The 26,426-nt window shown below is 37.0% G+C and overlaps 1 protein-coding gene across 9 annotated transcripts in view; it reads right to left on the bottom strand.

Annotated features, from left to right (window-relative positions):
* Positions 1-12,124: 12,124 nt before the first annotated feature.
* The window catches only part of ZNF420 (zinc finger protein 420), a 52,387-nt gene continuing 38,085 nt past the window's right edge, over positions 12,125-26,426 (bottom strand). For 7 of the 9 annotated variants that reach the window (XM_073226200.1, XM_017645460.3, XM_017645485.3 and 4 more), the window contains one exon: positions 12,125-15,306. In XM_073226200.1, coding sequence (XP_073082301.1) covers positions 13,376-15,306 — 1,931 coding nt within the window. In that variant the 3' untranslated portion in view covers positions 12,125-13,375. Of the gene's footprint in view, positions 15,307-19,601; positions 19,684-26,426 lie in introns of all 9 variants that reach the window. The other 2 variants (XM_073226201.1, XM_017645475.3) reach the window with 2 other exon arrangements.

Raw genomic sequence — 26,426 nt, forward strand, 5'->3', positions numbered from 1 at the left:
TTTGCTTTGTCAGTTATTTCCTTAATAGATACCTCAAGCATACTATTGGTGTCCCCATTCATATTCACCATTATCCTCAGAAAGAAGCTCATGTATAATCTACTTCCAGATGTAATCACTATTTGGTGACTACTCTTCAATGTATGTTTTGAGAGTTACATTTTTATGCTGAGGGTTTTATAGCCTTATACATTTCCCCCATTTTTACTCCTCTGCTTTATTGAGGTTTGACAAAATTGTACGTATTTAAGATGTGTTTTGATATATTTATACATTGTGAAATGATTATCAAGCTAATTTAACATCCATTATTTCAAATAGTTACCATTTGTGTGTCTGTATGTGTGGTGAGAACACTTGAGATCTACTTTCTACAAATTACAAGTATACATTTTTGTCAACTAGTTACCATGCTGTGTATTAGGACTTCAGAATTTATTCATCTTATAACTGAAAGTTTATATGCTTTGATCAGTATCTCTACTTTCTCCCATAACTCCCCCTAGCCTCTGGTCACCACCATTCTACATTCTTTTACTGAGTTCAGCTATTTTTTTTTTTTTAAAGTTAACATGTAAGTGAGATCATATGAATTTGTATCTGGCTTATTTCACTAAGCATGATGTCCTCCAGGTTCATCTATTTTTTTCATAAAAGGCTGGATTTCCTTAAGGCTGAAGAATATTCCATTGTGTCTACAGGTTTATCCATCCCTTGATTTTGGATTGAGCCACCTCCTCCTTTACCTTCCATTCCTTCTGCTTATGGAATACTCATGAGGTCCTGCCCTTTGTGTTGCTGTTATACTGTGATGGCAGATAGTCTGAGATGCCATTTACCTCTTTAATTTTATATTCATTCAGTCTCTAAAGAATCCCTCAGTTTTGTGATTTTGTGATTGGTGTAGGTGTGTTTGTGCACAGCATATATATATATATATATATATGCTGAGGTTCTAGCAAGGCATATGAAATGGATGTATAAAAGGAAGAAGGAAGGAGAGAAGGCCAGAAGACAATAAACAACTAAGAACTAACGTCATTATTTAGAGGATACAGAAAACCCAAGAGAATATAAATCTATAGAAAAATTATTTAAAGCAAGGTAGGAGATGTAATGTGAAACAAAAATCAATTGTATTTTTATGTATTAGGAAAAATGAGAACATGTACATCAAAGAGCACAATTTACAATAGAAGTAACAAAGAAGAAATTAGGTGCCTAGGAATAAACCCAGCAAAAAAATGTGCTTGACCATTACAGAGGACAACAAATTTGATCAAAAACTTCAAATAATGTTTATTTGAGAAGCATGAAAATAATGTGCCCACATAGTATTCACATAATGTTCCACAATAAAATTTGAGGACACTATAGATGAAAGTCTAGTGAATATTTGAAATTTTAGTTTTGAGCTTGATTGAATTGAAGGGAAACTGTGCCAATTACATATAAAGGGAAATCACAGAGCTGGTTTGATTAAAAATATCATCATATACATATATATGATGTAGTTGGATTGGGACATTTAAGATTTGAGATTCAGGTGAAAAATCCAAGTGGATAGATGAGACTAAATATCAGGAGATCTTCAGGACTACGGATGACTTGCATCAGCCATATAGAAGGGCTGGTTGACATCTTGGGAAGTAATGAGATCAGTTATGAAGAGAGAATATGGACAGAAAAGAGTTATGAATGTCTAAGGAAATAGAAGAACTAAGACAAGGTTTTAATTGTTTGGAAGAAAGATAATGTCACATGCAAGAGACTTTGAAGAGTACAAGGGATAGTCAGACCTTTAGAATTTCAAAATAAATGGTCCTTGGTGACAAATATTTCAGAGTGACAAGAACAGAAGTGCAAGCAGTAATGATTGGAGGTTTCCTCTTTGAGAAATGAATTATGAAAAAACTTTAAAAATACTATTTTTATTGTATTATATTTGGTTTTCTACCCACCTTTCTTTGAATGCCTTTTATGTCAATTTATATTTCATTTTCACTACTGAAGATCAATTTTATCCCTATCGTTATTTATAATATACAAGATAAATACACATATGGACATGGATTGGGGCATTTGCATTTTAGATTTTTGAAGATACTGCCAAATTTGTCTCCAAAGAGATTGTATTTACACTCTCACCTTTGAGAGACTTCCTTTACCTGTTCCTGGTTTTAGTTCTTTAAGTGGTTTCCCACACAATAGCAAGGCATCCAGAGAACCACACTGAAAGAGAAAAATATAAGGGTCCTGCACTGTTACTGGTAACACTGAGTCCCTCTTCCCTCCCCTTTTCTTGACAGTATGACATTTTACTTCTTCAAATGAGGTTATTGGAACTGCTGTTATTTGACTTTTAATTTTTCAGATAGATATTAAAAGTGTCTACCACATCCATTCCAATAATTTTCTTTTTCCTTGAGTTTTATCTTTTTCTTCTTAATCTCCAGAACACTCCCTTTTTATTGTGCTGGTCATACAATTAGAACTTTAGAAAAATTCTATTTTTCTTTGACTTCTGTTTCAATGGGTATCATTTGTTCTGATTGGTCTCCTTCTTTGATTTTCCTGGAGTACTTTAATATTTTTAGCAATTTTTCTCTGTTCCTTTTGATAAAGGCCTAGTTCTAGCTGTCCAATGTGGTAACTACTGGCCACAGGTGGTTATTGAGCACTTGAAATGCAGTTAGTCTGAAATAAAGAATATAAAATGTTTCAGTATTTTTTGTATTGATTACCTGTTGAAATAACATTTTAGATATAGTTCATCGAATATCTGAAAATTAAGTTCAACTGTTGTTACTTTTTTAATGTGGCAACTAGAAAAATAAGTTACATATGTGGCTCATATTACATTTCTGTTGGGCCAGTGCTGATCTAGTTAGTTGAGTATAGCTGAGAAATAACCATTCAGAGATTGGACAGACTCCAGACAAAAGAAGGCAAAAACTTAGATTTAATTTTTCTGACAATTAGTGATACAATATATATTTTTTATCCAATAGGGATAGAGGTAGATGAAGAGAGAATTGCTTTAAGAACTGAGAAGTTTAAATTTGGAAAGTCTCTCCTCTGTATCCAATATATTGGGTATATTCCTGTTCAACACCGGGCTGCCTGGTAAAATATAGCCCACCTCAGAGCCATTTATTAGCATAGGATTCAAGCAACAGTGATATTCCAGATCCTTGGAACCTATGACATTATTTAGTTCAGTATTTATTTCCTTTACTATGATAAGGCACTGAGCTATAGTGCTGTACATTTACACATCTCAATCTAAAGGACATTATTGAGGTAATAGGGAAGAAAAGTATTAACTTTTATTTTCAGCTTTTACTTTCATTCCATTGTATTGGAGTGGGGTAGACAAGTAAGTGCTCTCCTTTATTCTGCCAACATATTTCCTGTTGATATTCTCAGTCATGCAGGTATGTAGGTGTTATTCCTGGGCTGGCTTTTTTTGTTGTTCTTGTCATTAATCTACAATTACATGAAGAATATTATGTTTACTAGGCTCCCCCCTTCACCAAGTGCCCCCCCCACCACATTACAGTCCAGCATAGTAAGATGCTGTAGAACCACTACTTGTCCTCACTGTGTTGCACTGCCCTCCCCATGCACAACCTACATGCTAATTATACATTCTACTAATAATACCCCCTTTCTTTCCCCACCCTTATCCCTCCCTTCCCACCCATCCTCCCCAGTCCCTTTCCCTTTGGTAACTGTTAGTCCATTCTTGGGTTCTGTGAATCTGCTGCTGTTTTTTTTTCTTTGTTCTTATACTCCACAGATGAGTGAAATCATTTGATATACTTGTCTTTTTCTGCCTGGCTTATTTCACTGAGCATAATACCCTCTAGCTCCATCCATGTTGTCGCAAATGGTAGGATCTGTTTTTTTCTTATAGCTGAGTAATATTCCATTGTGTATATGTACCACATCTTCTTTATCCATTCATCTACTGATGGACATTTAGGTTGCTTCCATTTCTTGGCTATTGTAAATAGTGCAGCGATAAACATAGGGGTGCATCTGTCTTTTTCAAACTGGAGTGCTGCATTCTTAGGGTAAATTCCTAGAAGTGGAATTCTTGGGTCAAATGGTATGTCTATTTTGAGCTTTTTGAGGAACCTCCTTATTGCTTTCCACAATGGTTGAACTAATTTACATTCCCACCAGCAGTGTAGGAGGGTTCCCCTTTCTCCACAACCATGATAACATGTGTTGTCGTTTGTCTTTTGGATGGTGGCCATCCTTACTGTTGTGAGGTGATATCTCATTGTGGTTTTAATTTGTATCTCTCTGATGACTAGTGATGTGGAGCATCTTTTCATGTGTCTGTTGGCCATCTGAATTTCATCTTTGGAGAAGTGTCTGTTCAGCTTCTCTGCCCATTTTTTAATTGGATTATTTGCTTTTTGTTTGTTGAGGTGTGTGAGCTCTTCTTATATTTTGGATGTCAACCCTTTATTGGATCTTTCATTTATGAATATATTCTCCCATACTGTAGGATATCTTTTTGTTCTATTGATGGTGTCCTTCGCTGTACATTAGCTTTTCAGCTTGATGTAGTCCCACTTGCTTATTTTTGGTTTTGTTTCCCTTGCCCAGGGAGATATGTTCATGAAGAAGTCGCTCATGTTTATGTCCAAGAGATTTTTGCCTATGTTTTTCTCTAGGAGTTTTATGGTTTCACGACTTACATTCAGATCTTTGATCCATTTTGAATTTACTTTTGTGTATGGGGTTAGACAGTGATCCAGTTTCATTCTCTTACATGTAGCTGTGCGGTTTTGCCAGCATCATCTATTGAAGAGACTATAATTTCCCCATTGTATGTCCAAGGCTCCTTTAGCATATATTAATTGACTATATATGTTTGGGTTAATGTCTGGAGTCTCTAATCTGTTCCACTGGTCTGTGGCTCTGTTCTTGTGCCAGTACCAAATTGTCTTGATTACTGCGGCTTTGTAGTAGAGCTTGAAGTTGGGGAGCAAGATCCCTTCCACTTTATTCTTCCTTCTCAGGATTGTTTTGGCTATTTGGGGTCTTTGGTGTTTCCATATGAATTTTTGAACTATATGTTCCAGTTCTTTGAAGAATGTTGTTGGTAATTTGATAGTGATTGCATCAAATCTGTATATTGCTTTGGGCAGGATGGCCATTTTGACGATATTAATTCTTCCCAGCCAAGAGCATGGGATGAGTTTCCATTTGCTAGTGTCGTCTTTAATTTCTCTTGAGTGTCTTATAGTTTTCAGGGTATAGGTCTTTCACTACCTTGGTTAGGTTTATTCCTAGGTATTTTATTCTTTTTGATGCAATTGTGAATGGAATTGTTTTCCTGATTTCTATATCTATTAGTTCATTGTTAGTGTATAGGAATGCCACAGATTTCTGTGGGTTTTGTATCCTGCAACTTTGCTGAATTCCGATATTGGTTCTAATAGTTTTGGAGTGGAGTCATTAGGGTTTTTTATGTACAGTAATATGTCATGTGCAAATAGTGATTGTTTAACTTTTTTAACAATCTGGATTCCTTGTATTTCTTTGTTTTGTCTAATTGCCATGGCTAGGACCTCCAGTACTATGTTGAATAACAGTGGGGAGAGTGGGCATCCCTGTTTTGTTCCCGATCGAAGAGGAAAGGCTTTCAGCTTCTCACTGTTCAGTATAATGTTGGCTGTGGGCTTATCATATATGGCCTTTATTATGTTGAAGTACTTGCCCTGTATACCCATTTTACTGAGAGTTTTTTATCATGAATGGATGTTAAATTTTGTCAAATGCTTTTCCAGCATCTAATATGGTGGATGATGTTGATGGATTTTCAAATGTTTCACCATCCTTGCATACCTGGGATGAATCCCACTTGGTCACGGTATATGATCCTTTTGATGTATTTTTGAATTCAGTTTGCTAATATTTTGTTGAGTACTTTTGCATGTACGTTCATCAAGGATATTGGTCTGTAATTTTCTTTTTTGGTGACATCTTTGCCTGGTTTTGGTATTAAGGTGATGTTGGCTTCATAGAATGAGTTTGGGAGTATTCCTTCCTCTTCTATTTTTTGGAAAACTTTAAGGAGAATGGGTATTATGTCTTCTCTGTGTGTCTCATAAAATTCCGAGTTAAATCAATCTGGTCCGGGGGGTTTGTTTCTGGGTAGTTTTTTGATTAGCGCTTCAGTATCGTTGCTGGTAATTGGTTTGTTTAGATTTTGTGTTTCTTCCTTGGTCAGTCTAGGAAGGTTGTATTTTTCTAAGAAGTTGTCCATTTCTTCTAGGTTTTCCAGCTTGTTACCATATAGGTTTTCATAGTAGTTTCTAATAATTCCTTGTACTTCTCTGGGGTCTCGTGATTTTTCCTTTCTTGTTTCTGATTCTGTTGATGTATGTTCATTCTCTTTTTCTCTTAGAAGTCTGGCTAGAGGCTTATCTATTTTGTTTATTTTCTCAAAGAACCAGCAATTGGTTTCACTGATTTTTTTCTGTTGTTTTATTCTTCTCAATTTTATTCATATCTACTCTGATCTTTATTATGTCCCTCCTTCTGCTGACCTTAGGCCTCATTTGTTCTTCTTTTTCCAGTTTCAATAAATGTTATGTTAAACTATTCATTTGGGATTGTTCTTCCTTCTTTAAGTATGCCTAGATTGCTATATATACTTTCCTCTTAAGACTGCTTTTGCTGCATCCCACAGAAGTTGGGGCTTTGTGTTGTTGTTGTCATTTGTTTCCATATATTGCTGGATCTCCATTTTAATTTGGTTGTTGATCCATTGTTTATTTAAGAGCACATTGTTAAGCCTCCATGTGTTTCTGAGCCCTTTTGCCTCCTTTGTACAATTTATTTCTAGTTTTATACCTTTGTGGTCTGAAAATTTGGTTGGTATGATTTCAATCTTTTTGAATTTACTGAGGCTCTTTATGTGGCCTAGTATGTGGTCTATTCTGGAAAATGTTCCGTGTGCACTTGAGAAGAATGTTTATCTTTCTGCTTTTGGATGTAGAGTTCTGTAGATGTCTGTTAGGACCATCTGTTCTAGTGTGGTGTTCAGTGCCTCTGTGTCCTTATTTTCTCTCTGGCCGATCTATCCTTTGGAGTGAGTGGTGTGTAGAAGTCTCCTAAAATGAGTGTGTAGCATTCTATTTCCTCCTTTAGTTCTGTATTTGTTTCATATGCTGGGGCTCCTGTGTTGGGTGCGTGTATATTTACAATAGTTATATCCTCTTTTTGGACTGACCCCTTTATCAGTATGTAATATCCTTTATCTCTTGTTACTTTCTTTGCTTTGACATCTATTTTGTATGATACTACTACTGCATCACCTTCTTTTTTCTCCCTGTTGTTTGCAAGGAGTATCTTCTTCCATACCTTCACTTTTAGTCTGTGCAAGTCTTTGGGTTTGAGGTGGGTCTCTTGTAAGCAGCATATAGATGGGTCTTGCTTTTTCCTCCATTCTATTACTCTGTGTCTTTTGATTGGTGCCTTCAGTCCATTTACATTTAGGGTGATTATTGAAAGATATGTACTTATTGCCATTGCAGGCTTTAGATTCATGGTTGCCAAAGGTTTAAGTGAGCTTCTTTAGTATCTTACTGCCTAACTTAATTTGCTTATTGAGCTATTATACATACTGTCTGGTGATCCTTTATTTCTCTCCCTTCTTATTCCTCCTCCCCCATTCTTTATATGTTGGGTGTTTTATTCTGTGCTCTTTTGTGTTTCCTTGACCTGCTTTTGTGGGTAGTTGATTTTATTTTTTGCCTTTAGTGAGTATTTGGTTGGTCTACTTTCTTTGCTGTGATTTTATTTTCTCTGGTGACATCTGTTTAGCCTTAGGATTGCTCCCATCTAGAGCAGTCCCTCTAAAATAGCCTGTAGAGGTGGTTTGTGTGAGGTAAATTCCCTCAACTTTTGCTTGTCTGGGAATTGTTTAATCCCACTTTCATGTTTAAATGATAATCATGCTGGATACAGTATTCTTGGTTCATGGCCGTTCTGTTTCATTGCATTAAATATATCATGCCATTCTCTTCTGGCCTGTAAGGTTTCTGTTGAGAAATCTGATGATAACCTGATGGGTTTTCCTTTGTAGGTGACCTTTTCCCTCTCTCTAGCTGCCTTTAAAACTCTGTCCTTGTCCTTGTTCTTTGCCATTTTAATTATTATGTGTCTTGGTGTTGTCTTCCTTGGGTCCCTTCTGTTGGGAGTTCTGTGTACTTCCATGGTCTGAACGATTATTTCCTCCCCCAGTTTGGGGAAGTTTTCATCCATTATTTCTTCAAAGACACTTTCTATCCCTTTTTCTCTCTTCTTCTTCTTTTGGTGCCCCTATAATGCACATATTTTTCCATTTGGATTGGTCACACAGTTCTCTTACTATTGATTCATTCCTGGAGATCCTTTTATCTCTCTCTGTGTCAGCTTCTATGCATTCCTGTTCTCTGGTTTCTATTCCATCAATGGCTTCTTGCATCTTATCCATTCTGCTTATAAATCCTTCCAGAGATTGTTTCATTTCTGTAATCTCCTTCCGGACATCATCCCTTAACTCTTGCATATTTCTCTGCAGCTCCATCAGCATGGTTATGACCTTTATTTTGAATTCTTTTTCAGGGAGATTGGTTAGGTCTGTCTCCTCAGATTCCTTGTCAGGGACGGATGTCTGGGTTAGTCTGGTCTGTATCAAATTCTTTTGCCTTTTCATGGCGATAGAGGTAGTTGCAGGAAGCTGGTGCGTGTGTCAGCTGGGAGAACATCCCTTCTTGCCCTTTTGTGGTCTTCCTCTCCTGGGATAACAGCGACCCCTAGCGTCTTGTGGTTTCTAATTCTTGCCCTGCCTCTGTGGGCATGGCTAGCCTGATGCTTCTGCTCCACTATGGCAGAGCGGCTTTGGAGGCTGTTTATCTCCATGAGGGGTCTCTGAGCTGCACTGCTGCCCAGGGGGTTAGGGCACCCAGAGCTCCCCGGGATTCCCAGCTGCTGGGCTGTGTCCCGGCACATTTCCATCCAGCTGTGGTGTCCCTGTCCCTTTAAGTCTTTCAAAAAGCACTTGCTTTTCTTTGTCCCAGGAGCGCTGGCTGCGGGGTCCCACTTGCAGGTTTTCCTGTCCCGTTTCCCTAGTATCCAGCACACCACACACTGTGTGTCTGCACTCCGGTGTGGATGGCTAGGGCTGGGTGTTTAGCAGTCCTGGGCTCCCTCTCCCTCCCCACTCCGACTCCTCTCCTCCTGCCCGGAGCTGGGGTGTGGGGCGCTTGGGTCCCACCAGGCTGGGGCTTGTATCTTACCCTCTTCGCGAGGCACTGGGTTCTCACAGGTGTAGATGTAGCCTGGCTATTGTCCTGTATCTTCTGGTCTCTCTTTTAGGGATAGTTGTATTTGTTAAATTTTCAAAAATATATATAGTTTTGGGAAGAGATTTTCACTGCTGTACTCATGCCACCATCTTGGCTCTGCCATCTGGACTGGCTTTTAAGCATTTTCTCCTTTACAGTGAGCATGATAAGCTTTTCAAGAGGCTTTTCTTACTGGTTCTTGTATTCAGTGTTTTACTTTTTCTTGCTCCTCTTGCATGGTTATTTAACAATGTGGGTAGGTAAGAACATTCATTGGTGGTCTGCTGCAGCCCCATACTTAGAGAGTATATAATCCCTTGGTGACTCCACAGCCCAGCCACGACCATCTGACTACTTTACCAATGCAGACAATGTGAACTACAGTCCTTGGCCACAGCAGCTTCTGATTCTCCCTAGGTGCTTGCCAACCAGCTTTTACTCATCTATGCCTTGGTGGGTTCCCATGGCCCTTTCAGTACACTTTAATCTCCATGCCTTGCACATGGTACCTCAACTACCAGTTGCAACTCAGTTGTGTCTCAAAGGTTTGTTTCTTCCTTGCGTAATGACTATAGATCCTATCTGGCCCTGGCAACCTACCTAAATTCTCCACCATCCAGTGGGGCTGAAACCACATCTTCTATGAAGCCTGAACCCCAGACTTAGAGATGGGGTCTACCTTCAAAATTTATCCTTCCTTGAATACTCTCCCTCAGCCTTTGGGTACTTTTCAGTTATTTTACATCTTACAGGTACTCTTTTACCATAGTTTAATATTTCCTCATATTGTTTTGGTCCAGAACTAGAAGTAAAATATATCCTTTAATAGCCACATTCAATATTTACATTAACTGTAATTAATGACATATTAGGATTTATTTATAGTCTTATGAAAAACTTTATTTTTGAACAATTGAGAGAGAAGCTGTGTATCACTTCTAATAATTTTTCACTAGTCACAGGGCCACAATTAGCATGGGAGAATGAGAAATTTGGTAACTAGCTGCTTAACCAAGTACCCGGGAAAAAAAATGAGAATTTTGGTAGTCTGCCAAAATATGGTATGTCAATAAAATATATAGCTATAAGAATAACAAACAACCAAAAATATAAGGAAACTCCAGGTATGAGGCTCTCAGGGTCAGAATGTTTCCAAAAATGTCCCCCAAAATATATTGTATTCCATATGCTCTGCTTACAACATGACATTCTCCCATCAATTTGAAATTGCCTAAAGCAATAGAAAATGGCAGAAGCCAGGTTATATGATTTCTAAGGCCACATGCTTCTATGGAAGCATGTTTATGGCATATTCCAAACATGCCACAATACAGCCCATCCTACAGGCTCTTCTTACAATGTGAAACTTAATTGGTCTGTAACTGTCTTAACAAATGGAGTAATGTTATGTGATTTCTGAGGGCAGATCATAAAAATTATGTGTACTTCTACCTTGTTCTTTGGAATACACTTTCAGAATCCAAGTCACCATGCTAAGCAGCCACATGGAGGTATTACATGTAGGCATTCTGTCTGACTGCCCTGAGGTCCCGTTGACAACCAGAATCAACTGCTAGACACCTGAGCAAGTGAGTCTTCAGATAGTCCAGCCTTCAGTCATTGTGACCTCCAGCTTTTAAACCACCCCGTCTGAGGCTGTGTGGATCAGAGATGAGCTGTTACTGCCAACTCCTGTCCAACTTTTTTTGGAAATATGTGATGTAAACAAGTGATTATTATAGTTTAAGCCAAGTTTTGGGTGATTGTTATGCAGCAATAGAAACTGGAATATTTACCAAAATAAGTGAGTGACAATGGCACATTTTGAAAATATCAAATTTATATACTTTTAAAAAGCAAAAAGGAGATACTACATTCTAGGTATGTGATATTTTCATAACATATACAGTTTCATATACATCCTTGGAAAATTACATAAATGGGTCATTTGCTGATGGATTTGTACTGTAGCCTGGAAATTATATTTCATATAGCAAACTGTCACATCCCTCTCAGCTTCTTTTGAATTTCCCCTGTAATACTTATGTTCAAACATACTCTACAATTGGTTATTACTCCATCACCACCACCAATTGCTCACTGATATCCTAAAAACCTAAGATAGTGGCTGGAATACAGTAAGTATTTAATATGATTAATTTTAGAGTGTAAAAAGCATTTTAAACCCATCTTTGATAGCAGACTCAGTGCCTTTATGTGGATAGGGCAATATTCTAATTTTTTTTTGTTCGGGCTGCTACTTTAAATCACTATAAGCAGCTTCACCTAAGGGTGGAGAATCAGTTTAGCATTTTGAATCCTACAAGTTCCAAAATTATGAATTTACTATTGATTTGGATTGAGCATCTGGAGATAGGTAGTATCTCTTAACAAGCAATATTGCTTTCAATTTTGCAGGTGACCTCTGTAACTAACTTTACACCATTCATCTCTTTTACAGGAATATTACTGAAAGCAGCAAGAACAAAGAACATACACATGGTAAATCACTCCTACACTTCCCCTAACATTATAGCCTTAATTGACACAAGGTCTGCCTTGTAAAATAGGATGGGAGTCTGACCACATGTACTTCAATAAAAAGAAGAATCTTCAGTTTTCTAGTCTGAAGTGGGCAGATCCTCATTCTCTATGGCCTTAAGTCAGTGCCACCTTTGAGATTTATTTTACCCACAGCACTCCACTTCCAGGTTAAAAATTTTATATTCTTAATAACTTTAAATGTCAATAACATAATGACAATGGCATCAACAAATAAGTTTATTTTAATTTTATATGAAGAAATACAGGAGGAGGCAGGCAGACCAGAGTTGGTATGGTTGTTCCATAAAATCAGCACAGGTGTAGAATAGATTCGTTCTGTATTTCTGCTCCATCATCCTTAATACCCAGATACTACTCTCAAGGTCTCCATAAAATCACCAGAGCTGCAGGTTAAATGTCCACACTGTAGGCAGAGAAACAAAGAAGTGCAAAGAGGCAAAAATATTTCTTAAATGTCTTACTCATATAAATACCATTGCCGTCTTGTTGATGCAAAGGAAGCTGAGATAGTTTTTCAGCCAAGAATTTTGTGATGAAAGGGAAAATGGACATAGAGTAGGCAAAGAGCAGTCTCTCGCAGACTCATCATTTTTCCTAACAAATAGTCTGCAATGTCATTCTTATTTTTAGTTTAATTCAAAAGCTGTACATTCAAGTTTTTAAAAAATGTCCTAGTAGAAAGATTTTGGTATCCAGTATTTTCATTTCTAAGTAATATTCTTGAATTGTGATCAGAAATGGTAAAAAATATGTTTTTGGATTTTGTCACACCTCTTCAACAATCTACTGATTCAATAGTTTTTACATTATGAATTTCCTCTTATGGGGTATGTGATGAGATGTGAATGGAGGCTTTCTCACAGTCATCACTGTATAGAGTGTCCTCCCTTCCCCTAAGATAATCAGGGCTAAGCATTAAGGAAAGATTTCCCAATATTCATTATACTCTTAAGTGTTCTCCTCTCATGCAAGTTCTCTAAAATAACACTAGCTATAACAATACCAAACATTTGTGATATGTAATGTTCAAGGCACTGTTCTAAGAGCTTTACATGTAATAACTCATATAATGTTTCCAAGCATCTTATAAGAAAGGTATTATTTTTAGGTCTATTTTACAAATGATTAAGCCAATGCAGAGGTTAATAATCATAACTGTCACAAAGGAAAGCAACTGGTAGAGTCAAGATAATGTTTAAAAGACTTATGCTATGACTAAAGGCCTTCCTATATTTATTACATCAACCAAATTATTCTCTATAACTTTTTAAAGTTTAACAGGCTTCCAATAAGGATGGGTTTTTCTACATGGATTACATTATCTTTCCCCCATATTAAATTCACTGATGCTGAACTTTATGAGGCAAATGTGCTTCCTCATTCACATTTTAAGAATTACTTGATGATAATGAATTAAAGACCAGAGAACACTATATTAATCAGACTCAGATGATTCATATATAAACTTGTGAGCCGTGACTGAAGTCTATCCCACATTCCTTATATTCAAAAGATTTCTCATTGATGTGAATTCTCTGATGTTGAGTTAGTTGCGAACCACGCGTAAAGGCCTTCCCACATTCCTTACACTGATATGGTTTCTCACCAGTATGAATTCTCTGATGTCGAGAAAGATGTGAGCTCTGAGTAAAAGCTTTTCTACATTCTTTGCATTCATAGGGTTTCTCACCAGTATGGATTCTCTGATGTAGAGTAAGTTGAGAGCCATGACTAAAGGCCTTTCCACATTCCTTGCATTCATAGGGTTTTTCTCCAGTGTGAATTCGCTGATGTTGAGTAAGTTGTGAACCACGAATAAAAGCCTTCCCACATTCCTTACACTGATATGGTTTCTCACCTGTATGAATCCTCTGATGCTGTATAAGTAGTAAGCCACGAGCAAAGGCCTTCCCACATTCATTACATACATAGGGTTTCTCACCAGTATGAAGTCTCTGATGCTGAGAAAGATGTGAACTCTGAGTAAAGGCCATTCTACATTCTTTACATTCATAGGGTTTCTCACCAGTGTGAATTCTCTGGTGTTGAGTAAGCTGTGAGCCACGAATAAAAGATTTTCCACATTCCTTACATTCATAAGGTTTCTCACCAGTGTGAATTCTCTCATGTTGAGTAAGTTCTGAGCCACGACTAAATGTCTTTCCACATTCTTTACAATCATAGGGTTTTTCACCAGTATGAATTCTTTGATGCCGAGTAAGGAGTGAACCACGATTAAAGGCCTTTCCACATTCCTTACATTGATAGGGTTTCTCACCAGTATGAATTCTCTGATGTTGAGTAAGTTGTGAGCCATGACTAAAGGTCTTTCCACATTCCTTACATTCATAGGGTTTCTCATTGGTATGAATTCTCTGGTGTTGAGTAAGTTGTGAGCCACGGATAAAGGCCTTCCCACATTCTTCACATTTATAGGGCTTTTCACCAGTATGAATCCTCTGATGTTGCATAAGTAATGAGCCACGAATAAAGGCCTTTCCACATTCCTTACATTCATATGGTTTTTCCCCATTATGAATTTTTTGATGTTGAGAAAGCTGTGAGCCACAAATAAAAGCTTTTCCACATTCTTTACATTCATATGGTTTTTCACCGGTATGAATTCTCTTATGCAGAATAAGTTGTGAGAGCTGAGTAAACACCTTTCTACATTCTTTACATTCATAGAGTTTCTCACCAGTATGAAGTCTCTGGTGCAGAGTAAGTTGTGAGTTCTGAGTGAAGGCCTTCCCACATTCTTTACATTCATAAGGTTTCTCACCAGTATGGACTTTTTGATGTCGGGTAAGTTGTGAGCTACGAATGAAGGCTTTCCCACATTCTTCACATTTATATGGTTTTTCACCGGTATGAATTCTATGATGTAAAATAAGTTGTGAGCTCTGAGTAAAGGCTTTTCCACATTCCTTGCATGCATAGGGTTTCTCACCAGTATGAAGTCTTTGATGAAGACTGAGCTGCGAATCACGACTAAATGCCTTCCCACATTGCTTACATTCATAAGGTTTTTCACCAGTATGAATACTCTGATGTTGAGTTAGGTGTGAGGCTCGTCTAAAGGACTTCCCACATTCTTTACATTTATAGGGTTTCTCAGTAGAATGACATCTGGGATGTTGAGATAAGTAAGTATGCTGGTTGAAAATGGACATTCTTTCATATATGATCATCCCTTGCCTGAAATATTCCTCCCGATTTTCTTGTTGCTTTTCCAATGTGCCTTTGACTTCCAAATAATCTCTGGAAGTGGACTCCTCAAGATCACAGTTTTCAAGACTGGCACTCATTTCCCACTGGGATAATTCTGGTCCATCTGTGTCCTTTGCTGGACATAAGTTCTTATTTGTACTCCTTGAAGGCAAGTCTGAAAGATAAGAGAACATCAAAAATTTCCACTGTCACTTCAGAAGTTGGAGAACTTCCATAGTAGAAAAGACTATATATATAATATATATAGATGGCCTCTAAGTTGATGGTCTGACTATATTTTTTTACTTTATGATGGTGCAGAAGTGATTGGCATTCAGTAGAAACCATACTTTGAATTTTAATCTTTTCCTGAGTTAGTGATCACATGTTGTACAATACCATCTTGTGATGCTGGGCAGTGGCAGAGAACCACAGCTCCCAGTGAACCATGTGATCATGAGGGTAACACAACTGATAAGCTTATAACCATTCTGAACCCATATGACCATTGTTTTTCACTTCCAGTACAGTATTCAATAAATTGCAACATACTCAACACTTCAGTGTAAAATAAGCTTTGTGTTAAGTGATTTTGCCCAACTTTAGGCTAATGTGTTTTAAGCATGTTTAAGCTGGCTAGGCTAAGCTAAATGTTAGATTAGGTGTATTAAATCCATTTTTGACATGGTATTTCCAACTTACAATGGATTTATCAGGACATAACCCAATCATAAGTTGAGAAATTTCCATATAGGGAAATAATACCTATAAGAAATAATTGGCTTATATCAGTGTTTTCCAAATATTGCTTACTATGATCTATAGTAATACCTACTTACCTTTCATATCACAATCTGATATATATATAGTTTTATAATACACCATTTTCTATTCTACACTATTCTAGTCTTCTCTCCCTCTCCCTCACTCTCTCACACACACAGTCAAAACCCACTGAAAGCTGATTTTTATGCTGCAGTAATGTGTTGCTACAGTTTGAAAAAAATTAGCTTAAAATTACCTCAAGCATTAGCATGTTAAAAGGGCACCTGAGCTGTCAGAATAATGAAAACTCTACCAAGAAGATAAGAGAAGAAATTAAGAAGACATTTTAAGTCACTGGTTCTCAAACTTTGGTGGGGATTGAAATCATCTGGGGACCAGATTAAATGAATCTGAATCCAGTGAATCAAAAAAGAGCATGGAGAATCACTAGCTTTAATACTTTCCACCAACTGATTCTGATTCAGTGATTTTCTATCTCTGCCTAAAATTTTTAAATAGCTCCAAAATTAAACTTAGAATAAAATCCAAATGCCTTCTAGACTTTGACAAAGCCCTTCATGATCTGGTCCCTACTTATGTATCTGATTTCCCAATGAGCCTTCTCAGCTTTGCTCACTGTTTACCAAACCTACTAGATTCCTTTTAGCTCTGAAAAAGCCACAAAGCCAATCTGAATTAAATACAACTAGCTAGATCCTGTTCCATGCTTTGGACTGATCTGTATGAAATACTCTATTCTAACGGACTCATCCTTCAAGTCTCAATTTAAATACCAGTTCTTGAATCTTAAACATCCATTTCTGAAAACAGAAAACTAGGTAATTTAAGCCAACCTTCCTTATGAGAGCATTATACAAATTAGACAAAATAGAAAAGGTACCCAACTGAAGGCATTGGAGAATTAATACTGGACTAAAGAGTTGGTGAGTTAGAATTTGAAAAATATGAAAACTTAGAGAAATAAGCCCAACATCTGAAGATACTTTTCCACTCAGGGAGGTCTCACAATTCTAGAATAAAGCAATTGAAATGTGTAGAAAATACACAGTGTTTTAGGCCATTTCACAGGGCTTGGGCCAGAATAAGTGGAGAGCAAGGGGCTACTATAAATTCTCTATACTTTGGGTTTTGGATGCTGAAGGCTAAAATGAGGAATAAGGGAGAAACAGTGGGCCAATCTGGGTAGGGTCTGAAGCCTGAATAATCTCAAACCCAGAAATCTGAGCTAAGGTAATTCAAGATAGCTTGTCATAAGCAAACCTAAATCTTCAATGAAGATGTATAGCATCATTCAAGTCTTCAAATTACTTTTATTATTTTTCTTTACCATGTCTAGCACTCAATAAAAATATAGTCAGGTGAATGAGGATACAAGAAATAAGGACATAGAAGACTGGAACATAATAAGTAGACAAATAAAATTAACATGTTACCACACTATAATAAAATAAAAAATTATAAAAACAAAGAAAAAGCAATATACAATCATAGAATTAAGTAACTAAGTTACTTTTATATAATGTTTGTCATAAAAGGAAATAAACACAAAACTTATAATTTATAACTAAATATCAACAGCAACTTTGTGTGAAATCCCGAGTCAACAAATTTACCCACATTTAAACTTATGTATTAAATACATTAGAAAACAAGGAATCACTAAAAACAAGAGAATTAACATTTCAATTCAAGAAAGAAAAAGAAGAAACAAAACAAGGTAATTAGCTAGCTAAAAATGAGTAAACTAGAATTTAGATATGGCTAGCAAAACTAAAAGCCAATTCTTTACATATACAAATACATAATACAAAAATATGACATGTAGGAAAAATATCAGATTGGGAACAAACCCCAAAACACTGAAAGGAAAAGGAAGAAAGTAACATAAATGTAAATAATCCAAAGGAGTCAAAAAGTGTTTATGAGAAAAACTTGTATATAACTCAATAGTAAATTAGAAAAACTAGATGAACTGGATGAAAATTATAAGAAATGATCCATGGATATAGAAAATCTGAGTACACATCAATAACCACATAAGAATTTTAAATTTGAATTCAATGCCTATGCTCATAAAATGCAATAGATTCTGATGACTGATGGTATTACTGGCAAGATCACTCAAATCATTAAAGAATACATAGTTCTAATCATACATAACTGTTGTTCAACATGTAAAATATGGAAATCTATCCAAGTCATTTTACAAAGTTAAATTAACTTAGATAACAAAACTGACATAGAGAACTCAGGAAAAAAATTAAGTCATAACAAAATTGTCAAAGACAGCTCAGGCAAACTAAGCCAATCTCATGAACAAAGAGGTACATTTTAAAAATAAACTAGTAACAACACTGAATCTAGCTATATATTTAAGGACTAAGAAATCATGACCCCACAAATGCAGGAATAGTTCAACATTAGAAAATCTATTTTAAGACCCTTTATTAAAACTCTCTAAAATCAGATGGCTCTTTTTTACTAAACTAAAGGTATTTACCAGAAATCCATAGAAATATGCTTAATAAAAACTAGAAGCACTCAATAAACTGAAAAAAGACAATTGTTTTCAAATTGTGATACTCAAGCTCCTACCGATTAGTTTTTAAAAAATGATACAATAGAAAAGCAAGAGGTATTACATTATATGTAGAGACCAAAACCATACACCTAGAAATCCAATATTATCTACTGAAAAGCTATTAGATATTTTCTATAAGATTATTATTAATTTATTGGAATCAATACTTTGCTATTTAAGTATATGTATATGTGTACATACATATGTATGTATATACATATGCATCAGTATTAACCATTTAGAAAATGTCACAGAAAATACTCCTATTTATAATATCAACAAAACTTATAAAGTTCTGAGGAAATTACTTAACAAGAAATATGCAAGACCTTTTAAGAAAAAACAATGAAACTACAGAAGTTCATAAAAAAGAATATATAGCATGTTCAAAGATATAAGGATTCATTGTAAATATGATTAAATGGTACATCAGATTTCCTGAAAACACCAGGAAATGCTGGGTAAAAGAGAACAAACATCCTCTTTAAAGTATACCACAATTAAAAGAAAGTAAAGTAGACCCAAAGGACACACCATGAAATGAGAACCAGAAACTACAAGTAAACATGCTCTTTAGACACAGCTACCCTCAGGACATTTGGTGACTTCAACTACCTAATAATTTGTATCTTAATGGCCTGAAAAGATGCAAGACAAAGCCTTGGGCCCACAAAAGGTCAGGTATTAGCACTGTATCTCTTCAAAAAATCAGAACTATCCTAGCAAAGGAAAAAAATCCAGGTGACCTCAAAGGAAAATGACAAGGAACATTTCAGTCTTGACCTAGATTCTCAATAAAAAGGAGAAAAAATGCTATGATAATTCATTACACAAGAGCTCCCATGCATACAAGAAACTGCAGAATAAGACCAGTTTCTCAGAAACTGGAATTGTTGAATAATACATATAAATGTTTGAAATATATGAAAATATAAAATATAAAATCAAAAGAGATAGAGAGTATACAGAAGTAAAAATAACCTAGGATCTAGGAGAGGAGGAAAATGTTTAAAGTTCTAGAAATAAAATAATGTAACCAATTATATTAAATCCTAAGAAAAAAAATCTTAAAAGCAGCCAGAGAGAAAATACAGATTACTTACAAAAGGAACAACAATGAAACAGATGGCAGACTTCTCAAGAGCAACAGAAGCCAGAAGACAGTGGAATAATATCTTCAGAGTGCTAAGAAAAAAATAATTGTCAGTATAGAATTCTATATCCAGTTAAATTAGGCAAGAATGAAAGTGAAACAAGGTTATTTTGCAACAGCAACAAAAATAAAAACAGAGAGCATTTACTTACAGGCCTTGCTTAATGTATTTCACAATATATAAAATGATCCCAATAGGAAGGTATGATGGGAAAAGAACAGTATCAAATAAAAGTACAATCATGTGAATAAATCTAAAAGCAAACATTATCTTGGAGTTTTAAAAGGAAACAACTAAAATATCAGACAACAATAACATATTAGATGGGAAAGATTAATCAAAGTTAAAGCATTCTAAGATCCTTTACATATATTGTCCTGGGAGAGGAAGACATCAACTTTAGCCTTTGTTAGGTATTTGTTAAGTGACACAACAACGATTGATTAAAGGGCCAAAACAGGCAGAAATACTCCTAAAATATTTAAACTCATCAGTAATCACATGTTATTCCATTTTTAATCTACAAATTGACAAATATATTTTTAATTGATAATATCTAGTGTTGGTAAAAGTACAGAAAGAGTAAAGTCATACACTGCTGGTACATTCCCAATAAGCATTTTGTGACAATGAAATATATAGTTGATACAGAGATGTCAATATCTTACCTCTAAGAACCTCAACTCACTGTTACAACAGTCACCAATTTCAAGGTACATTCTCCTTTATATCTGTGTTTTTAAACTTGGCCTTAAAATCCTAGATGTGAGAGTGGGGCATATAGTTTATTGCAAGACCTATGCAAAGTAGTATGTAAATCAAATTTTATGAGGATTAAATAATTGTTTTAATATTAAAATATTTAATATCCAATAAAATATTTGGTTTCCATTAACTATGAAGATTTTTTCATGTATTATAATTAATAAAAACTATAAAACTGCATTTGTATTAAAAGAAATGAAGTGCATGGGATAAAAATTAAAGATAACCACAAAAAAATACTGTATGTTTTCTAAACTAAAGAGAAAATGGACTTAAAAAAACAAAAACTCCATCCTAAGGAGAGTAAAAAGGAAGTATATTAGAAGATTAAAAGAATTAACAGAAAGTACAAAATAGGGGAGAAATAAAATCAAGTGTATTGGCAGTAACAAATGGAGTCAACCTTCAAATTGAAAAAATAAATTCTCAGACAATAACATACTGCAGTGATTACCAAACATGTCTGAACATTTAGACAACTTAAGGAAGTTCAAAAAATATTTGTATCCCATACCCAGACACTGATTTAATTGGCCTGCAGTGTGATCTAGGATCTGAAATTTTTAAAAGGACCCCAGGAAGTGTGGAAATCATTTCCATATTTTTTCTCCAAAGTGGTTATGCCAACTGACACTGCCATCAGTAAGGTATAGAGCACTTACAAAAACAAAATAGATCTACTCACATATAATTCATATACCTACAGTTCATTCATTTAAAGTGTACAAGTCATAGGTTTTTAGTATATTCAGAGTTGTGTAACAATGACCACAACCTAATTTTATAGCATTTTTACCATCTTAAAAAGAAACCCCATGCCTTTTAACAGTCATTTTCAATTTTCCCATTCATTCTCCAATCCACACCCACCTCCCACCGAGCAGTAGGCAACCGCTTATTTACATTTTCTGTCTCTATAGATTTCTGTATTTGGACATTAATTATAAGTGGAATCAATCATACAGTATGTCATCTTTGTGTCTTGCTTCTTTCACTTAGCATGTTTTCAAGGTTCATCCATTTTGTAGCATGTATCAGAACTTAATTTCTTTTAATTGCTGAATAATATTCCATTGTAGGGATATACCAAACGTTATTCATCCATTCATCAGCTGATGGGCATTTGGGTTGTTTCCACTTTTTTGGCAATTTTAAGAGGTATATAGCACTTCTGCCTCCAAACATTGTGAACACTTGGTACTGTCAGACTTCTCAATTTTTGCCAGTCTAGGATGTGTGAAATAATTATCTCACTGTGGTTTTAATTTACATTTCCTGATTGCTAATGAGGTTGGACAATTTTCACATTTATTGGTTATTTGCATTTCCTTTTCCTTGAACTGCCTATAAATGTCTTTTGCCCAGTTTTCCAAAAAGGTTATTTACCTTTTCTTAGCAATCTGTAGAAGCTTTTTATATTTTAGATACTAATTTCAATTGATGCCAATATGCTTTGCAGATACCTTCCCCCAATTCATGGCTTATCTTTTACTTTCTCTGTGATGTCTTTTTCTAAGGAGAATAATTTTCATGCAATCAAATTTATCCATCTTTTTAATGATTATTTTTAAAAAGAACTAAACAGAATCTCTAGAAATGTCCTATTTCATTCTCTTTCAAATTGTTCTTTTGAGAACCTCATCATTTTTGTGATTTAGTTTATTTCTTTAAACATTTCACCAATAGTTTATAATTACATCTAATAATTCCAGTATGTTGAAATCTTCTGCAATGTCACTTTTTGTTTCTTTAGATTATTTGCCACTCACCTGTGTCCTATTTCTTTGTGGGTTTCATGATCTTTTGAAAGCTCATCTTTTGTTGATATCAATTTATGAGAATTCTAAAGCCCTCTTACTTTCCTCCAGGGAGGATTTGCATTTGTTTTGGCCAGGAGTCAGAGAGCACCACCATCTTAGAGAATAAAACTTTGACTCCTTTTTTTTTTTGCCTGTTTTTATTTCTTATTCCATCATACACCCTTCTTTAGATAGAATATTCTTGTTCCTCCCACAAAGTTAATGCCACCCCATGTTTTTTACACTTACTACTCCATCTGCCTGGAATACCATTCCCCCAAATACTGACCTGACTCATGCCCTTACTTTAGTTAAGTCTTTGTCCAAATATTACCTTCTTAAGAGAGATTTTTTCCAAAATCTACCAATCTAAAGTAGCCCTCTTCATTTAGCTTATTTTCTACTCATACTACTCTATTCATACTGTTAGGAAAGAGCATAAAACCTAAATGTGATTTATTCCCACTAGGATGTTTAAACATTTTAATAGTAAAGTATTAACAAAGGGCCACGTGGTGGAAGCTGCTCAGGCTGAGAGTGGGGGTGGAAGAATTGATAAGGGCCTGGCTATGCCTGTTTGAGTTTTTTAAACCTACCAATAAGATTAAGACAAATGTAAGGGAAAGATATAACTGGCTTAGGCGACGTCCAGGAAAGAATGTGAACCCTGTGGTACTCAGCCAATGAGGAACCAGGGGAGGGACTCGTGCACTAGGAGATAAATTATTGGCGCCAAACTCCCCAGGTGTGCCTGCCCACCAGACACCCGATCTTGCAAGACTGTCATTAAAGCCTCGCTCCACTGTTCTGTCTTCGTGTCCACTTACTGAATATGGACCAGTGAGTGTGTTTCTCACAATCTGGGGGCTCATCCAGGATCCTCTTGCCTGTGCGAGGTGGGGGCCCAAGCAGAGTGGGAAGACGCGTCCCACCCAGCTTTGGGCGGCCCACTCAGTCTGGGCATCTCACCTTTGCACAGAAGCCGAGGGGAGACCCGAGACTGTTGTGCGGAGACAGCATGACTGATGCAGGGGAGAAAACACAGGCACCGCAGCAACCAGGCAGCCTCGTGCACGAGCCAAGGTAGGAAAATTGGGCTATAAGTACTGACTTGGTGGTTGGGCATTTTTCAGAGGTTGAGTGTCTGTGGCTGAGACGTGTAATCTCAGGGTGTGTGCAAGAAACTTCCATTATGGGGGGTTGAGTACACAGGGAACTTAGACACAGGGACCTCTTGAAGGATGGGAAATACAAATGCTAGGCCTAGGGAAGCAGAGAAAGGGAACCAGATGAGCTCCCTTGGAATTCCCCCAGATAGCCCGCTGGGGTGAAGGTTATGGTATTGGGGGGACGCCTCCTGTACCGGGTTAAGGACAAACAGAAGATAATCAAATTTTGCTGTTTTGTCTGGATTAAAGTTGAATCAGATGAAAACTGGCTTTGCCAGGTTTAAGTTATTTTTGATAGTAGTAATAAAGCCTCCAGTTCACCTGAGGAATCTGTTACCAAGGGTGCTTCCCCTATTTTCCCTAACACAAGAGAAGGGAAAGCTAAAGAGGAACTACAAGAGACTTCCCAGGACAAGATCTGGTGTTGGGAAAGCACTGTGTGTTTTCCTCGGTCCCTTTCCCTGCCGCTGTCACAGCAGAGAGTTGAGTGGTGGGGACACAGCGGTGAAGCAGAGTGAAAGTCTTGTTTGGAGTTACTGGGGAGAGAGAAAGTGCATGCCTCCTGGGCAGGGAGGGGCGCCCTGGGAGGTGGGAGAAAGTTTTAAGTTAAAAAGTTGTGCACTTTGAGGGTGCCAGCGGCCTCGGAGAGGAGCGCCCCAGGGGTTGGGGGTTCCCATTTTAAAGATTCTTTAGGAGTGTAGCTGGCACCTGGAGGTGTAGACTTGTTAGGTGGCCTCAAGTATCTGGTGAGACATATTTCTTATCAGTCCTCTTGGTAATTCTACAAAATTAGCTTAACACAAGAAATTTACTGCTTTAGTCCCCTCCCAGGATAGCAGCTTCCTGGTTTGGGAGCATATCTGGACTGACTCCCCTTCTTCCAAGGGGGTCAGAGTTATTGTCTGTTTGCTAATGAGTAAGTTGGGAGTCTTGCTTCTTGACCTCCTGGGTATTAAAATGCAATCTTTGCGATGAATTCCTTCCTGACTTTTGCTATGTTGTTTATGGCTGCGCCTGCATGCTAAATTGATTGCCTGGGTTGCAGACTATTTGGGGTCAGAAGGAAAAACAAATAGCATATAGGTAGAGTTAAAAAAGAAAAGCAGCAGCTGGGTTTGTGTGATTAACATAATAAAGACAGGCTATGCTGAGGTTCCCTCCTTTATCTGAGGAATATTCAGACATTCCAGGCCAAGTTGCTCCCGTCTTTTTGAGCTTTAATCAATTAACTTGGGTCTTTTTAGTGGACTTTCCTGCCCTTTTTCTCTTTCTACCCCACACAGAGGTGGAAGGAAATACAGCTTTAGTGCATTTGCATCATTCCTCAGGGGTGGAGAGAAGTTCATCTCCATATCAGTGGGTAAGTACCTGGGCAACAGAGGCTATTCTGTACCTTAGAGCTGAGGAGAGGGTCGGTTTTTAGCTGATGCTAGAGCCTGAGAGAAACTGCCCCAGACTGCAGCTTGTGAGCGATAAATGGATTAGAGGTATTTTGCCCCAAGATTTTCTCTCCCCAGACTTAAGAGTTTCCCCTTGCCTTCTGGGGAGTCCACCAGGAATCCCAAGATGTTTCCATGGAGAGAGGTCCCACTAGGACAAGGGGAAATTTGTTAATGCTCCCCTCATGGGTACTGAGGTGAGAAATTTTAAGTATTGCTAGAAGATCCCCTTGGCCTAGTGGACCAACTCAATCAATTCCTGGGACCTAATATATATACTTAGGTTGAACTGATGTCCACCATGAATATCCTTTCCTTAATGGTGAGTGTGTGTGTGTGTGTGGGGGGGTGATCAGGAGAGCTGCTGTGTCCATTTGGAAACAAAAACACCCTCTGGGCCAGCCAGGGTGTCCAGTCAGTGGAACAAAAGTTCCCAAATGTAGATCCTAGATGAGATAATAATAATCTAGGAGATAGAATTAAAATGCAGGATCTCTGAGGGCTAATTATAAAGGGAATTAGGGAATCGGTCCCAAGATCTCAAAATGTTTCTAAGGTGTTTGAAGTCCAACAGGAAAATGAATAAACTCCAACTGCATTTTTACAGAGACTCAGGGACCAGATGAGGAAGTATTCAGGACTAGACCCAGAAGCTCAGGTAAGACAGGATCTTTTTAAAGTCAATTTTGTAACCAAAAGTTGGCCAGATATTGCTAAGAAATTACAGAATTTAAGTGGATGGAATGAGAAACCTAAAGAGGAATTAGAGAAGCTCAAAAAGTGTTTGTTAGAAGAGAGGCTAGAAGCTTGTATTTCAAATTGTCAGGGGGAGAGCCAGACCCTCTCCAATGGACCCCAGGGGAACTGCAAATTCTAGATGAATTGAAAGTAATCCTTAGTCACCACCCCAGTCCTGGCACTCCCATTTTTAGAGAAGCTGTTTCACTAGTTTGTTACTGTTGAACAAGGTTCTCTGTAGGGGTTTTGACCCAAGCTTGGGGAGGAAAGAAACAACCAGTGGCCTTTATGTCTAAACTATTGGACCCTGTCTCTCGAGGATGGACTGAATGCGTTCAGTCCATCACAGCCACGGCCTTACTGGTGGAAGAGAGCAGGAAATTAACTTGGAGGAACTCTCATGGTCAGTACTCCTCACCAGGTTCGGGTCATACTTAACCAGTAGGCTGGGCACTGGCTAACAGGTTCTCAAATTTTAAAATATGAAGCAAGTTTACTTGAAAAAGATGACCTGATCTTAATCACAGACACCTGTCTCAATCTGATCAGCTTCCTATGGGCAGGGGAGGCTGAAGGCCAATCAGAATTGAGCCATAGTTACATAGACCTCATAGAATATCAGACTCGGAGGAGTCCATACCTTTAGAAAAATTTGGACAGAAGAGACCTCATAAACAGTAAAGGAAAGGAATTAATTCATGAGGAATTAATTAAAGTTCTGGAAAATCTTGTACTTTGAGCTGAGATTTCTATAACACATGTGAATGGTCACCAGAAAGGAGGTTCTTATGAAGCAATGGGTTAATAGGACTGCTGATGTAGCTGCTAAAGAGGCTGCATCTGAAGATGAAATTACACTTTTGA

Source organism: Manis javanica, chromosome 17 (genome assembly GCF_040802235.1).
Source record: "Manis javanica isolate MJ-LG chromosome 17, MJ_LKY, whole genome shotgun sequence".
Lineage (NCBI taxonomy): Eukaryota > Metazoa > Chordata > Mammalia > Pholidota > Manidae > Manis > Manis javanica.